Raw genomic sequence first — 15,204 nt, 5'->3', positions numbered from 1 at the left:
ACATTTCCAACTTCATAGATTTGCTTTATCTTGTTTAGAGAGAAGTGCCCTACGATTCTATAACCCACCAGTCAGTATCTAGTTAGCTATTTATACTACAGGTGTTCAATTTATACTCACTTAAAAATATATCTTTTAAAGCTAGCCTGGTCAGGTGGGTTAGTGTCCTTTTTCTTTTAAAATATTTTTTTATAAAGATTTATTTATTTATGCATATAGGAGCTGGGGTACAGGCCAGAGATGCAGGGTGGGGGAGGGTGAGAGGATCACCAGGGACAGAGTGGGGAACAGAACAGGCAGACTGACTGAAATACACTGCTGAGGGGAGCAGCAGGCAAGACAGGAGAGGTCTGCTTTGCCTAATGGGTTGCTCCCTGGCTGGCCAGGGATCAAACTCCTGCTGCAGAAACCGCAGATTGCTTCATAGTGCGGTGCTTAACCCCTTGCGCCACCAGGGAGGCCCTAGTGTTCTTTTTCAATAAGTGTATAATTCAGATCTTGTCAGGTTGCTCTTCTATTGTCTACAAGAATATATTAAATATGGGGCCTCCCTGCTGGCGCAGGCAGTTGAGCACAGCGCTATGGAGCTGTCCGCAGCCTCAGCAGTGCAGGTTCAATCCCCGCCAGCCTTGGAGCAACCCACATGGCGAGCAGACCTCTCCTGTCTTGCCTGCTGCTCCCCTCAGCAGTGTATTTCATCAGTCTGCCTGTTCTGCTCCCCACTCTGTCTCTGGTGAATCCTCTCACCCTCCCGTGCATCTGGCCTATACCCCAGTTCTTGTATAAATAAATCTTAAAAAAAGAATATATTAAATATGATTTCAATGAAAACTCTAAAGCTCATGTCCCTATTTTTCTTACAGATAAACAGTACCAAATCTGATAGTGTAAGTAAAATTTCCAGCTGAACAAAACAGTGAAATTTAACAAAGCTAGACTTAATTAGAAAGGTGAAACAGTACCTTAGTTTAAGATGGCTTTGAGGAATTCATAGCTGTCAAGATGACATAATTCTACATGAAAGAAAAAAGAATATTTTCAGAAAACAGCTCAGAGTAAGCTGTCATAGTATGAGACCAAATAATTGTTGAATCAAAAGGAAATTAAAATTAAAATAAATAACACCAATATAATGTTTTATTTTACATTATAAATAACATCTTTGGGGTACAAATTCTCTTTTTAACATTATACTGGGTTGCCTTATTCTGATTCAGAATGTATATTTAAAAATGTAGAATAAAAACCACACAGGAATTTATAATTATAGTGTGCTATGCTTTAATATAATTACTTGTCCTTTGTGCTAGATTCTATAATCCTGAGGGCAGGACTATGTCAGACTTGCTCATTAGTGTATTTGGAATATTAGAACATTGCCTGGTTCAAGGTCAAACTCAATAAATAGTAAATGAATGAGGCAAATAAGGAGATAGAAATTTATATGTATTTGAATATATTTAGATAATTCCTTTAAGAAATTTTTAAAATAGCCACTTGTTTTCATTCATTTGCTGAATGTGCATTATGGATCTTCTATCCAGGGTTTGTACTAGATTCTGGGGCTACAGTATAGAAAGACTGTTTGCTTGCCAAGGAGGGGTCCAGAAAGAGCCCTGAAACTAAATAATTGCAATACACCACCATATTATAAGATACATTCATAAACATTCAGGCAAGTGTTGCAGAAGCCTAGGAGATAAAGCAATTTAGCTTTACCGAGGCAAACTGGGGATTATTTCACAGAGGATATGACATCTGAAACTGATCTTATAGAATGAGCAGGTATTTGCTAGACAGAGAAGAAAGAAAAAGAAATCCAGAGAGAGTGAAGCAGTAGACAGGTCTGGAATTCTGAGAGATTCTAGAAGGCTGAAGCATATGGTGCGTAAAGTATGAGTTAAAATAACTACTTGCCTCCTAGCTGAGGTGCTGAAGGAAAATCATCTTATTTACTTATTATACAAGTTCTACTTGTAACTACAATTAGTTATATAATATTAAAAAATATCTGCTTTATTATTATATGTATGTACTTAACATATATAAACCACTTACATAGAGGATTTATCTATCTCTATTTTGAGGGTTTTTTTCTGATTACTTTAAGAGTTAAATGGAAAAAAAATGTTCACCTGTCAGGTGGCGCAAAACCAATTTCTACTTAATGTGCCAGAATATTTTTTCTCCACCTCAAGAACAGTTAGTCTTCAGTCTATTCATTACTGTCTTTTTATAGTATTTTTATTTAATAAAACCTATTAAGACTACCATACAAATCTCTTTACTTATGCTTTTATCTTTTAACTGATCAATTTTTATATTGCTGACATCCCTTCTTCACCATTTGCTCATTTAAAAATTCATAGTATGTGAGATATGTCTCTGGAGAAAATGTCTATAAAATTTGTTACAGCTGGCAAATGTGTATGAGTCAGTGATAGCACATGACTAAATGCTTCACAGAAAATAAAATTTGTTTCTGTAGTAAGCAGAACTGTTTAAATGTTATTTATTTTTATGTTTCAAAGAAAATATATTGTGAAGTGCTGCATTGATTTAATACGCAACAATGTCTGTGTACATGCTGTAGAAGGAAAATTTATGAAACCTTTGCACAACTCCTTTAATTGAATTTTCCAAATCTCTCACCACACACAAATAATCAATATCTTCTGCAGAGAAAACCAGTCAGAATTATTACAGTCTTTCGTTTCAATTTTGTTGTCATCAGCACATACAGAGCACCTGGATATTTGTAATGTCTGATAGCAAGTTATTTATACCCTTTAAACCTATAATTGCTATTAAGTACAAATCTATGGTTTAATTTTTTTTACTGATTTAAACGATAAAAATTATCATTTCTAGTGAAGTTAAAGATATTTAAATCATAGAAGATTGAAATAAACCATTTTTTTCCCTTAAATTCTAGCCAAATTTCAAGTAAGCAGTTGAAATGTATCTCCTGGTGATGACTAATGTAGAACAAGAGCATTAACATTATTAAAAAGAAAAGTATGACCCACATAGCACAGCATAAATGACAGCTGCATCCTTATGAAGACTTAAGGAGAAAAAGTTGTCTACTAATGCATGTTTGTGTCACTAAAACTAATATCTTAATTTTCAATCTCCAGATAAACCAAGAGTATTAAAGTATAAGAGGGAGTTGTTTCCCTTAAAACTCATCATGTTTAAACCTCACACTCACTGTTTTAAAAACTGAAGTATTTATTTGAAAAAACACTCTGTTCAATGTTAAGATATAACAGAAAAAAACTCCAGTGTTCTAGGAGGAAAATTATTTACCTAATAGGATGAATTTTTTTTCAACATAGAGTGGGATAAAGAACAATGTATTTTTAAGTTAAAAAATACTTCAGTGGGAAAAAAATACTTCAGTGGGTGGTTAGAATGAAAAGATAATATCAAACTATTTGACAGTCTTAGAACAGGAGGAATTTAAAATTTATCTTGTAGTGTAGTCCAAAAATTTGAAAACTTTAAAACCATTAACTAAGATGAAGTTTACAATCTAAGAACATAGTAAGTTGGTTAAAGAAATCAGAAACATTATAGTTTGTGCTTTTCTTTTAAGGTCAGAGCTAGAAATTCCAAAATATTTTGTATGATAAACAGTGAAACAATTAACCTTTTTGAACAATGTAAAGTTCAGATGGCTACATTTCATTTAAAATATGCATACTACAACCTACACAATTATTCTCAAAACAGATAATATGTTTTGGACTAAAGCTAAATGTCTCGATTTCTTGTCTTGGCAACTGCTCTACAATTTGCTTACATTCTTTTCAAAAACATTTTGTTTACTGGAAGTTCTAGTCACAGACAAACAATGATGGCATTTTCTAATTCTTCATAAAAAATGAAAATAGTAAGTACTACATAATGCCATCTATTGACTCACGAATATTTGTTTCAAGTTGTTTTAAGTAGAGGTTGATTACGTAAAGTAAATAATTTCATGCTTTACCATGTGATGATAATGTGACATTCCATCTGTATCAACTCATTGAATGGTCATATGTTTTAAATTTTCAGCATAACAAATTAAAAATAATAATGAAAATTCACATTCAAATCTAACAGAAGAAGAACCTTTCATATCGTTATTTTCCTAATAGTCATAAAGCCAATATTATTAAGGAAAGTGAAGTTAGGCTTACATCCTAAATAACTGGAAACAGAAGCCTTTCTTTGTTTAAGAAATTTGTATTTAGCAAAAGACATCCTCTTTTATCCATAAGCCCTATGAAGAATTTTCTGATTTAAAGGTCCAGTTCTTCTGAAAATCTTGAAAACCTCAGTATACATTTTCATGTCATTGTACATATTTTAAATTTCTCTTGAATGAATTCTATAAAATCTTAGTAATGTGCATCAGATGTCTATTTAAAACTTAGCAATTATACTCCCATCTAGAAAAAAAAACTGCAAATGAGATTAAACAAGCTAGCACTGAAGTGAAAAACCAAAGTACTGATTTGAAGGGGCAATGAATGACAGCACAAAAGTTGGATCTTTGCTGGTCTAGTCTCTTTTTAAGTATCCTAGAAAAATTTTACAAGAATCTGAAGAGAAAAAAAATCTGGGGGATAAGTCTTTTGACACTGAAACAAGTAATTTGTTTACTCTCATTTTCATAATTATTTAATAAATCCAAAATTTAAAGGGCTGAATTTTATATTATTTGATTTCTAGCTATACAATTTCTAATATTATGAAAATTCCAAAACATTTTAAAATTTAAACAACTCTGGGCAATAGATTAGTAAAAGAAAAACAGTAATAAAGAAAATTCTATAAAAAACTAAAGGTTAGGTTCCCAAATAAGGAACATGTAAAGCATATTAATTTGAGATGTCAAAAAATTTAGCAAAGTCCTCTTAAAATGAATGTATGTATACAATGGAAAGTTAGTAACTTAGTAAAACAATTTACATATGTATGCACATGTGTTGGTATACATCATCTTTATCAAACAGACAAACAAAAACAAACCATCAATAAATAAATAAATATATATAAAGAACCAGAGAAAGAGGAGGGGAAAGCGCTTTGTTTTTATATAACAAAGTTATATAAAAATATATAACAAACTCAAATTATAAAGAAAATAAGCTTCAATCTGATTTTCAGACATTACTTTTAAGAATTAGTTGAGAAGCTAATGAATTCTTTAATACCTAAGGAATATAAAGAGCTAATACAGGTCTTGCCAAGAAACAGAAATAGAAAATGACACTCTAAAATATATATTATCTATTATATGTAACATGACAGATTATATATTAATGCCACATGTCATATATTAATAGATATATATTTTGTATACCATAACTCAGTTTTCATTTAAACCACAAGGGATAATCAATGCTTATTATAAATTTTGAAACAATTTAATAATATAATTTCCTCTATACATGAATAAACGCTGAGTTCTAAGGGAAAACCTGGTAATGGGTACATTGGTTTTAATGTTTACAATACTACAAAGTAGTTTTAAGGCTTATCATGTGCAAACATACAAATAACTGGTATAACTGGATAACTAAAAGGGATAATTACCTCAACACATGGAATATAGCCTTTTAGTGTCTTAATATTTTGGGAAGGAAATTATACTTTTGAAAAATATACCCATTAATCATCAGCATTGATAATTCACTTATTCTATAATTTTCTCTTCCTCATTTCTCAAAACTTGTCAAATGCCAACTATATCTGATTATAATTAATTCTATAAATTACATGTTTTTTAAATATCACACTATTGGCATAGAAAATATAGAAGAAAGACTTCTTTTAGTCAAGAGATAAACATTCTAATTTCCCATTATGATCCTCTAAAACTTGTCAAGTTAGAGAAACTGAAACTTAGTCATACAGTCTATCCAAGTCATATAGCATCTCAAGTCTTTCAAAGAAAGATTTAATTTTCATATTCTTAAATTACAAGAGCCACAGAAGTTAGCTGCTCAGCAGAAAGGCTCAGGAAGCCTGTTCAGCTCCCTTCCCACATGAGCCTTGGAGGGTCTTGCCATGACCCAGTGTCCTCTGGAACTGACCAGCAGGGAATCACAGCACTTTCCACTGAAAAATCATCACTGGTATAGTAAAGACCCTAATCCCATTCTAACAGACTAGATTGCCTGAATCAGTTTCAGTTATGCTTAATGTCTGAATCTGAAAGCTGGGATGACTGGGTGATTTCATTTCTTTTAGGAAGAGCAAGCATGGGATAATAAAAAACAAACACCAGTTTTTGAGGTAGGTATTAAGTCAGACACATAAGTAAGCAGTGCCTTTGAACAAGTTAACATTTTGTGTGTCTTTGTTCCTTATCTATAAAGACAATGTTAATAGCTGTCTTGCAAGCTACTGTAATGATCTACTGATTCTAGTATAGGGAACATAGTAATTATTGGTTTTCAATAAATGGTAGTCATTGGTATTCAAAAACGGTAGACTAAAATATGGCTACCCATTTCAAGTCCTACCTCTATAGGGATTGCGAAAAGCCATTCATGTCAGTAATATTAAAATGATCCCTCTTAAGTTGTCTAAAAGTTTGAAGATTTTATTCAGTGATTATTTTGCTTACTGAGGTATAGATGTGCATATGCTATGGGACTAACAACCTGCCAATTTAGTTTCCCATACTGTGAAATGCTCAGAGACATAAGAGTTTACAGTAGATCAAATATCATTAATGATCTGAAAGTTTTCAGGGTACCAGTTACAAAGTAACATTTTATGCTTCTGTTTACCCTAATGCACCATTAAAGCTGTCATTTGTTAATACACTGTTACCCCTATTTGTATTCTCAAAAGAATTTTGAATAAAAAGGCAAAATTTAAATCTTAAACTGAAATGTATTTCAAAAGGTATTTTAAAAGTACAATCACGGAAGTTATCTCACCAGACATGGTCATGTATTAAATGCAATATAAGATTTTTCCCTCTCCCTCCACGCTTTCTTTTCTCCTTCCCTGTGTGTGTTCACCAGAATGGTCAGGGAACTTTCACCTGTTTTAGTTAGGTTTTCATTTTCTCAAATTCTGACCAGGAGCTAAATATAGTTGGAAACTGATAATCACTCAGTTTAACTCCAAAGGAGTGGGAAAACTCAAATTTACTCGCGTAAAATTGTGCAACCCTTAAGCAAAGTGTTTCTTCAGTAACGTGGATGGAACTAGAAGGAATTATGCTCAGTGAAATAAGCCAGAAGGAAAAAGAAAAATATCAGATGGTTTCACTTATAACAGGAATATAGGGGAACCCAATAAGACATCAGTGGAAAAAAAAGTAGCAGTACAAAACACAACAAAGCAAAAAACGGACAATTATAAATCAGAGACATCCTGCAGGGGAGGAGGGGGGAGAGGGATCAGAGGGAGAGGGAGGGAGGGAGGAGCACAGGGGACTGAGGTGATGGTGCACGGGTGCATTGGGGAAGGAAATTCCATGGGAACTACACCTGAGAGGGTAGGGGAAGCAAATATTGTTTAAAAATGAACAATGATATAAAAATAAAATTAATATTAACCCCCCCCAAAAAAAAGATAAAATCACTCTTTCCACAAACCTTTTCCCTTTGCAAAACAGGAGTGGCAGTTCTCCTGCCATGTGTGACTATGCAGGTGCCTCTCTTTCTTTCTCTTTTCCTAATAAGGCTGTCCTTTTAAAATGTAAAGAAAAATAAAAACAAAAAACCATACAGTAGTCTTTTTTGCAATATAAAATTTTTCAAATGAGATTCATGGCCTTTTAAAAGAACACACTAAAAAAGGATTCATGATGATTAGTTCTAAAGGTTGAAAGGATATGAAAGAATCTCACATAATTTAAACACAACCCTACCTTTGTTAGGAAGTTCTGGACTCTTTTCAAACAGCTTTTCTTTCATTGCTTTTCTCACTTAAAAAAAAAAACAACTCATGTTAATAATTACAGGAACTCTGAATCATTTCCCATCCTGGAAGAACAACTTCACGAGAAAAAAATAATTTGAATAATTTATAGGTATTAAGTACAAAATGGAATAACTTTCGTTTTATTTTTTAAAATGAGTGCACTGACAAAACCTAATGCCAGTTTCCATTGTACATTCTTTACCTTCACATTCAAGAAGAATTCCTGAAATATCATATCCTGATAAAGAAGGCTTCCTAATTCTTTTTTTTTTTTTTTTTTTTTTAAATAGAGGCATGCTTTATTTATTTATTTATTTATTTAGTTTGTTTGTTTATACATGCACTGGGTACAGTCAGAAGCGCGGGAGGGTGAGAGAATTCACCAGAGCCAGAGCGGGGAGCAGAGCAGGCAGAAGGACCGAAGTACACTGCGAGGGGAACAGCGGGCGGCAGGAGAGCTCTGCGCGCCATGTGGGACCCTCCTCCGGTGACCGGGGATCGAACCGGCGCCGCAGAGGCCGCGGGCAGCTTCGCAACCCAGCGCTCAACCACTGCGCCACCGGGGAGGCCCCCTAATTCTTTAAATAATACTTCTATCACATGTCCAGTAGTGGCATACATAAAGAAGTGTACTAAATTAAATTGGGGGGAAGATAGTTTATCTTTAAAATTAAATATATTAAAGTACACATCTAAAAACACACCTAAAACACATCTAAAAACAAGTACAGACACCAGTGAAAATTCATGAATTTTTCTTACTTAGTTCTTTCGTTTTCTGCATCTCTCTTTTTAAGAATCGTGGCGCATGGAAGAAACCAATGAGATTTTCAAGCTCTCTACTGCCCTCCAAAGCCTAAAAGAAAGTCATCTTAAATGAGTTAGTACACTGTTTACAAATATGACTGTTACTGACAATTCTAGTGAGAATATATTTCCTTCATCTGAAAAATTCAAACTCTATACTAGAAAATAAAGCTTCTTTTTTTAAATTATTGTAAACCTTAAAAATGCCCAAATTAAAACAATTTATAACTTAAAAGGACTAAACAAAGACTACAAATTTATGTTTAAATGTGAAAAAGTCAGATGTTATAAAATATTATGTGTATTTGATATTCATAAAAGAAGAAATTTCCATGAAACTAAATTAAACTTACTGCCTGTAAATTCTTTCCTGGATTGACTACAAATCTGGGACTTCTCCTGTTTTCAAACAGGGTAGTGGAAGTATGAAAAATCACATATAAAAAATAAAAAAAACCCAACAAACCTGGATACTGCTTAAATTTTGCACTATTTCCATGATTTTTTCTGATGATTTTTCTACTTTAGATAACAATACCAAGAATCTATGAACAAAGAAAGAATAGTTAGCAAGAGCAAGCATTTAAACAAGGCAAGTTATTTTCAGAGCTTTAATTCTCTTTAAAGGATCTTAGATTGTTTTTAATCCTTTACATTTTTCAAAGTAGTAAAAGATATATTACTACTGAATCATTTCTTTACAAATACAATATATATAATCAAGCACCCTAACTTTCAGAGTTTCACTTTCAACCCCACTGAGCGATGTGCCTTTCTCTATAATACCACCATTAAAACACTAATATACCTTCATCTTATTTACCTTGATCTAGGTCTAAGAGTTAGTGCTACCTAGTGATTTGATTTTTTAAAAATATAAAACATGGGGCCTCCTTGGTGGTGCAAGGGGTTAAGCACAGAACTGTGAAGCTATCTGCAGCCTCTGTAGCATGAGTTCGATCCCCGCAGATCCTCAGCTGGCCAGGTAGATACCCACATGGTGCAGCAGACCTCTCCTGTCTTGTCTACTGCTCCCCTCAGCAGTGTATTTCAGTCAATCTGCCTGTTCTGTTCCCTACTCTGTCTCTGGTGAATCCTCTCACCCCTTGCACCTCTAGCCTGTATCACAGTTCTTGTATTCATAAATAACTAAGTCTTTAAAAAATATATAAAATGTCTTATGGCTTTAAAATATTTAAGGGTAAAAAAAGATATAAAGGCACTCTTTTAAATTTTATCTTTTTATTGAGGGAACACTGTTTTACAATACTATATATGATTTATCTTTTTTTTTTTTTTTTTTTTTAATAGAGGCATGTTTTTATTTATTTATTTATTGTTTGTTTGTTTGTTTATACATGCACTGGGTACAGTCAGAAGCGCAGGAGGGTGAGAGAATTCACCAGAGCCAGGGCGGGGAGCAGAGCAGGCAGAAGGACCGAAGTACACTGCTGAGGGGAGCAGCGGGCGGCAGGAGAGGTCTGCGCGCCATGTGGGACCCTCCTCCAGTGGCCGGGGAGCAGCCGGGGATTGAACCGGCGTCGCAGAGGCCGCGGGCAGCTTCGCAACCCAGCGCTCAACCGCTGCGCCACCGGGGAGGCCCTACAATACTATATATGATTTAGAGGTATAGGATCAACATCTTCAGGTATTGTAACCACATCACACCCACCACCATGGCACCCATTGTGCTCCACCATAGTGCATTGTTCCCCCACTCCTTTGTCCTCTTCTTTTCCCCTTACTACCCCACTAGCCGAAATTCTACAGTTGGATTTCTAGGGTTTGTTATTGGTTTGGCTTTATCTGACCCTCTGTTTTGTTTCTCTATATTTCACAAATAAGTGACACCATTCAGTATTTATCTTTCCTCTTCTGACTTATTTCATTTAGCGTCAACCCCTCAAGTTTTATCCATGTTGTTTAAAATGTAAGTTTGTCTTTTCTTTTTTTAGTGTAGCTGAGTAGTACTTCATTGTGTATTTTTAAAGTAATTGTATTTTTTTTATTGAGGTATTTTCATTTACAACACTGTATGTGATTTAGAAGTGCAGGTTCACACCACTTCAGGTGTATGTTAGTTACGATGTCACACCCACCACCAAAGTATCAATAATCCACTACCATAATCCACTTGCCTCCCCACCCACAGTATCCCCCTCTCAGTTTTAATTCTGCAGTCAGGTTTCTAAAGTTTGTTTTGGTTTAGTTTTGTCTGTTCCTGGATACAAAGGCACTCTTAAATTCAAAAAATGAAAAGTCACTGATAATTCTACCTCCCAAACATACCTCTAGTCAGCATGTTAGCAATCTGGAAAAATTCTCTTAGGTTTTTAAAATTATTATTATTTTTCTTTTTCTGTTTTTTAAAATCATGTATATAACTTTATATCATAACCTTTACATTTATAGATGTGTGTGTACTGTGCACATGTGTATATGTATATGAATATGTATGTGTTTGTGTTGGCCACATCATCCATGTGGTTAATTTTGAAAGATGCACATATCCAACATAGTAAACATATCAAAGATGATTTTACATTTCCTTATTGTTGGAATTTTATGTTCTTTTCCAATTTTAAGTTCTTATAACTTCCAATTTTAAGTTCTTATATAACCAAGTTTAAGTTCTATATAACCATGGTCTAATAGAAATATAATCTAAGTCACATATATGTTAAAATTTTCTAGTAGCTCATTAAAAGAAGTAAAAAGAAACAGGTGAACCTAATTTTAGTACTATATTTTCTTTTGTTTTAAAGATTTATTTATTTATGCATACAAGAACTGGGGTACAGGCCAGAGGTGTGGGGGTGAGAGGATTCACTAGAGACAGGATGGGGAACAGAACAGGTGGACTGACTGAAACACACTGCTGAGGGGAGCAGCGGGCGAGACAGGAGAGGTCTGCTGCACCATGTGGGTCACCTCCCTGGCTGGGAATCGAACTCATGCTCCAGTGGCTGCAGATAGCTTCAGAGTGCTGGAACTTAACCCCTTGCACCATCAGCAAGGCCCCTAGTAATATATTTTCTTTAACTCAATATATCCAAGGTATTAATTCAACATGTAATCAATACAAAATTTATTCATGATATTTTGTTTTTTCCCCAAAATCCAGTGTGTACTTTATATTCACAGCACATCTCATTTTAGACTAGTCACATTTCATATGCTCATTAGCTATGTGTGACTGGCTAGTGACTATTGTTTCAGAGAGCATAAATCTATACTATTGATTTAATAAGAAAAACTAGGAGATCTATTTAAATGCTTTTCAAAATCCCATCAGTGTTATCCAGTAACATTTCTCACTATTAAAAAGACAAATATATGTCAAATAATCATATACAATGAATATTTTGAATAGTTTCAATTAAATACATATCTAAATATGTAAGAAATAGAGCATTGTATAAAAACTAAAAATTATGTAATAGTGTTGATTTTTCTTTTAAAAATTTCCTTTATTATTACGTATTTTCAATTAAAAGTTACCTATCTAATGTTCCAATTAGCACCAGAACCTCAGTTTGAAAGATAATGTCCCAAAATCCCTCTCACTGAACTCCGAAAGCTAGAGGGAGCAAGACTTACGTGACTCCCACTCAGGGCTGAAACCTCCAGCCTCTCCTATGTTATGCCTAATTCTACTTATTGCCTCAGGGGTGCAAAGCTAAGCTAAGGCAAGTAAACTATAGTGTTAAAAAGGAATATGAGGGTCTCTCTACATTGCATCCCTTTCCTGGGAGTACTTGAGTCTCTTACATTGTCTTACTGTACCTTAAGGAACTAATGTTGCCTCCTGATGACTCTCAGGGAGTTAGTTGTGTGGGATGGGCAAGGGTGTCATCTTGAGTGATTCCAAAGGACTCTGTTAGACAGTGTAAGATATAAATGAAGGCCCCAGGAGTTGTACAATGTAGTAGCCCCAAAGGATTTACTAGGAACTCTCTGACTCAAGTTAAAATTGTTACTGAAGGAAACAGCTAAGCAAAGTGTTTGGACACCCTTGAAATGGAATGAGTATCAATTATATCTATTTTTTTTTTTTTTTGTGGGACCCTCGCCGGCAGCCGGGGATAGAACCGGCACTGCAGATGCTGCAGGCAGCCTCGCAGCCCAGCGCTCAACCGCTGTGCTACCAGGGGAGGCCCCAATTATATCTAGATGATGCCAAAGCTCCACTGTAGGACCAAGTGGACATGCTTCTCATTTTTCTTTAATTTCTTTCCTCACTTCCTTCTTCTTTTACTTCTTCCTAAATGAAATCAATTACTTCCATTTTGATGGCAACCAAATCATGGGATGGGTTCTTAACCACTTTGAGAATTTTAGGGAATAATTTCCTTTTCTGTATCTTCTTACTCAGTAGAGAAACTTTCATAATCTTTGGAGGTAAATAACCTACTGAGCAGCTTTTTGGGGAAGTACAGTTGTCACTGTATTATTCATCCTAGACAAAATGGTATTCTCAGAAACATATTTAATTCCACTTGTGCTGGAGACTGAGTTTTATGGTGGCTGACAGCATTTTTCTTATTTTTAAAGGATGGTTCAAGTCCTACTTTGGTTCACTAAGACAGAATTATTTGTTTGGCCTCCCTGGTGGCACAAGAGGTTAAGACGCAACCTATGAAGCTATCTGCAGCCACTATAGCATGAGTTCAATATCCAGCCAGGGAGCTACCCACATGGCACAGCAGACCTCTCCTGACTCACCTGCTGCTCCCCTCAGCAGTGCATTTCAGTCAATATGCCTGTTCTGTTCCCCACTCTGTCTCTGGTGAATCCTATTACCCTCCACATCTCTAGTCTGTATTCCAGTTCTTGTGTGCATAAATAAATCTTTAAAAAAAGAATTATTGTTTAGAGCTTAATGGTCTTTATTATCTTGATGTTTCTTCACTAATTTACTTACCTCTGAAAACAATCTTTTTTTTTTTTTTAAGATTTATTTATTTATGCATACAAGAGCTGGGGCACAGGCCAGAGATCCAGGGTGGTGGTGGTGGTGAGAAGATCCACAGAGACAGAGACAGATCTGTTCTGTGGGGAACAGAACAGGAAGACTGACTGAAATATACTGCTGAGGGGAGCAGTGGGCGACACAGGAGAGGTCTGCTGTGCCATGTGGGTTGCTCCCTGGCAGGCCGGGGATCGAACTCATGCAGCAGAGGCTGCGGATTGCTTTATAGTGCGTGCTTAACACCTTGCGCCACCAGGGAGGCCCTGAAAACAACAATCTTTTATTTCTGCCTATAGAATACATTTCTCAAGTTCACTGTGTTATAAAATTCCAAAGTTATTGTTGCTACCACTTTTAAGTTGGTGATGAAAAACATTACCAGTCGGTGCCATTCATATTTTATAAGGCATTATTTCTTCCTTGAACAGATTTGCCTCTTGCTGGACTACATCGGATCAAATCCTTCATCTTATAATGACCCTTGTGAAATGTGCAGATATTAATTAGTACTGCATCCATATATTCAGTGACTTCTGCCAGTTTCATGGCATCCTTATAAAGTTTGATCATATACTGCATTATGGCCAAAAATCTCTGTAGTAAAACTTGAGAGATCTGAAGTCTTGGCCCTCCTTTTGGTCAGCAGAGTAAAAATCCAGTATCATCTATTTTTTCAGCATCTAGTATTTAAAAAATGGCTGGGTTATTCCTCTAAGATACTTTAAAAGAAACTATGGTTTAGGTGGTCTGGTATACCAAAAAAATTGTTCAAGTCTTGACATTTTTTAGTCCAATTGTCAGGGCTCAGGGCAGATTCTTAGGGTATGTTAACTATCAACTTTCTCTTGAGAAAGCCACATGACAAAAATTCAGGGTTTTTGCTGCCTTTTCCAATTTGTTCAGAAAAGTCCCACTGTGAAATTCAGGGTTCTCTCATTTCTCCCAAAGATACTCTTATGCTTCAGTCAAAATTGGGGAGGATGTGTTGGTTATGTTTTTAATTTCTTCCATATTAATTTCTTTGACTTTGAAAATTTTTATTTAGATTAGTAATACAGAAATAAAAAAATTAACATGTAAAAAAGTTACTACTTCTGCCAATAAAAAAACAAACTGTTTTGAATCGGAGGGCTCCTTGTGGTGGTAGAACTATCCTATATCCTGACTGGGGTGATAGATACATGATCTAATCATGTGATAAAATTGCATAAGACTAAGTACACATACACACATATAAATGAGTATATGCAAAACTTAAAACTGAATAAAGATTAGGTAATCATGTTAATGTAAATTTCCTGGTTTTTATAAAGTACTAACAGCTTTGCAAGATGTTATGTGACTATAAAGTGGGAAAAAGTATATGTGATCTCTCTGTTTTACTTCTAACAATGGCATGTTAGTCTCTCCAATTTTCTGAAAATAAAAGGTTTAATGAAATACCTTATAGAAGGCTAGTCACTATTATTGCATATTCATAGCAG

At 34.8% G+C, this 15,204-nt stretch overlaps 1 protein-coding gene across 2 annotated transcripts in view; it reads right to left on the bottom strand.

The window, feature by feature from the left end:
• The window catches only part of ITGB3BP (integrin subunit beta 3 binding protein), a 51,057-nt gene that overhangs the window by 4,631 nt on the left and 31,222 nt on the right, over positions 1 to 15,204 (bottom strand). The window contains exons 5-8 of one of the 2 annotated variants that reach the window (XM_037498466.1): positions 9,215 to 9,293; positions 8,704 to 8,797; positions 7,889 to 7,945; positions 963 to 1,013 (exon numbers count right to left, since the gene is read on the bottom strand). In XM_037498466.1, coding sequence (XP_037354363.1) covers positions 964 to 1,013; positions 7,889 to 7,945; positions 8,704 to 8,797; positions 9,215 to 9,293 — 280 coding nt within the window. In that variant the 3' untranslated portion in view covers position 963. The remainder of the gene's footprint in view (positions 1 to 962; positions 1,014 to 7,888; positions 7,946 to 8,703; positions 8,798 to 9,214; positions 9,294 to 15,204) is intronic. The other variant, XM_054690879.1, reaches the window with a different exon arrangement.

The sequence above is a fragment of the Talpa occidentalis genome, unplaced genomic scaffold, assembly GCF_014898055.3.
Source record: "Talpa occidentalis isolate TD23 unplaced genomic scaffold, MPIMG_talOcc4v2.1 talOcc4.9, whole genome shotgun sequence".
Lineage (NCBI taxonomy): Eukaryota > Metazoa > Chordata > Mammalia > Eulipotyphla > Talpidae > Talpa > Talpa occidentalis.
Note: the sequence above shows the minus strand (reverse complement) of the source record. Positions and strands in the feature narration are given on the sequence as shown.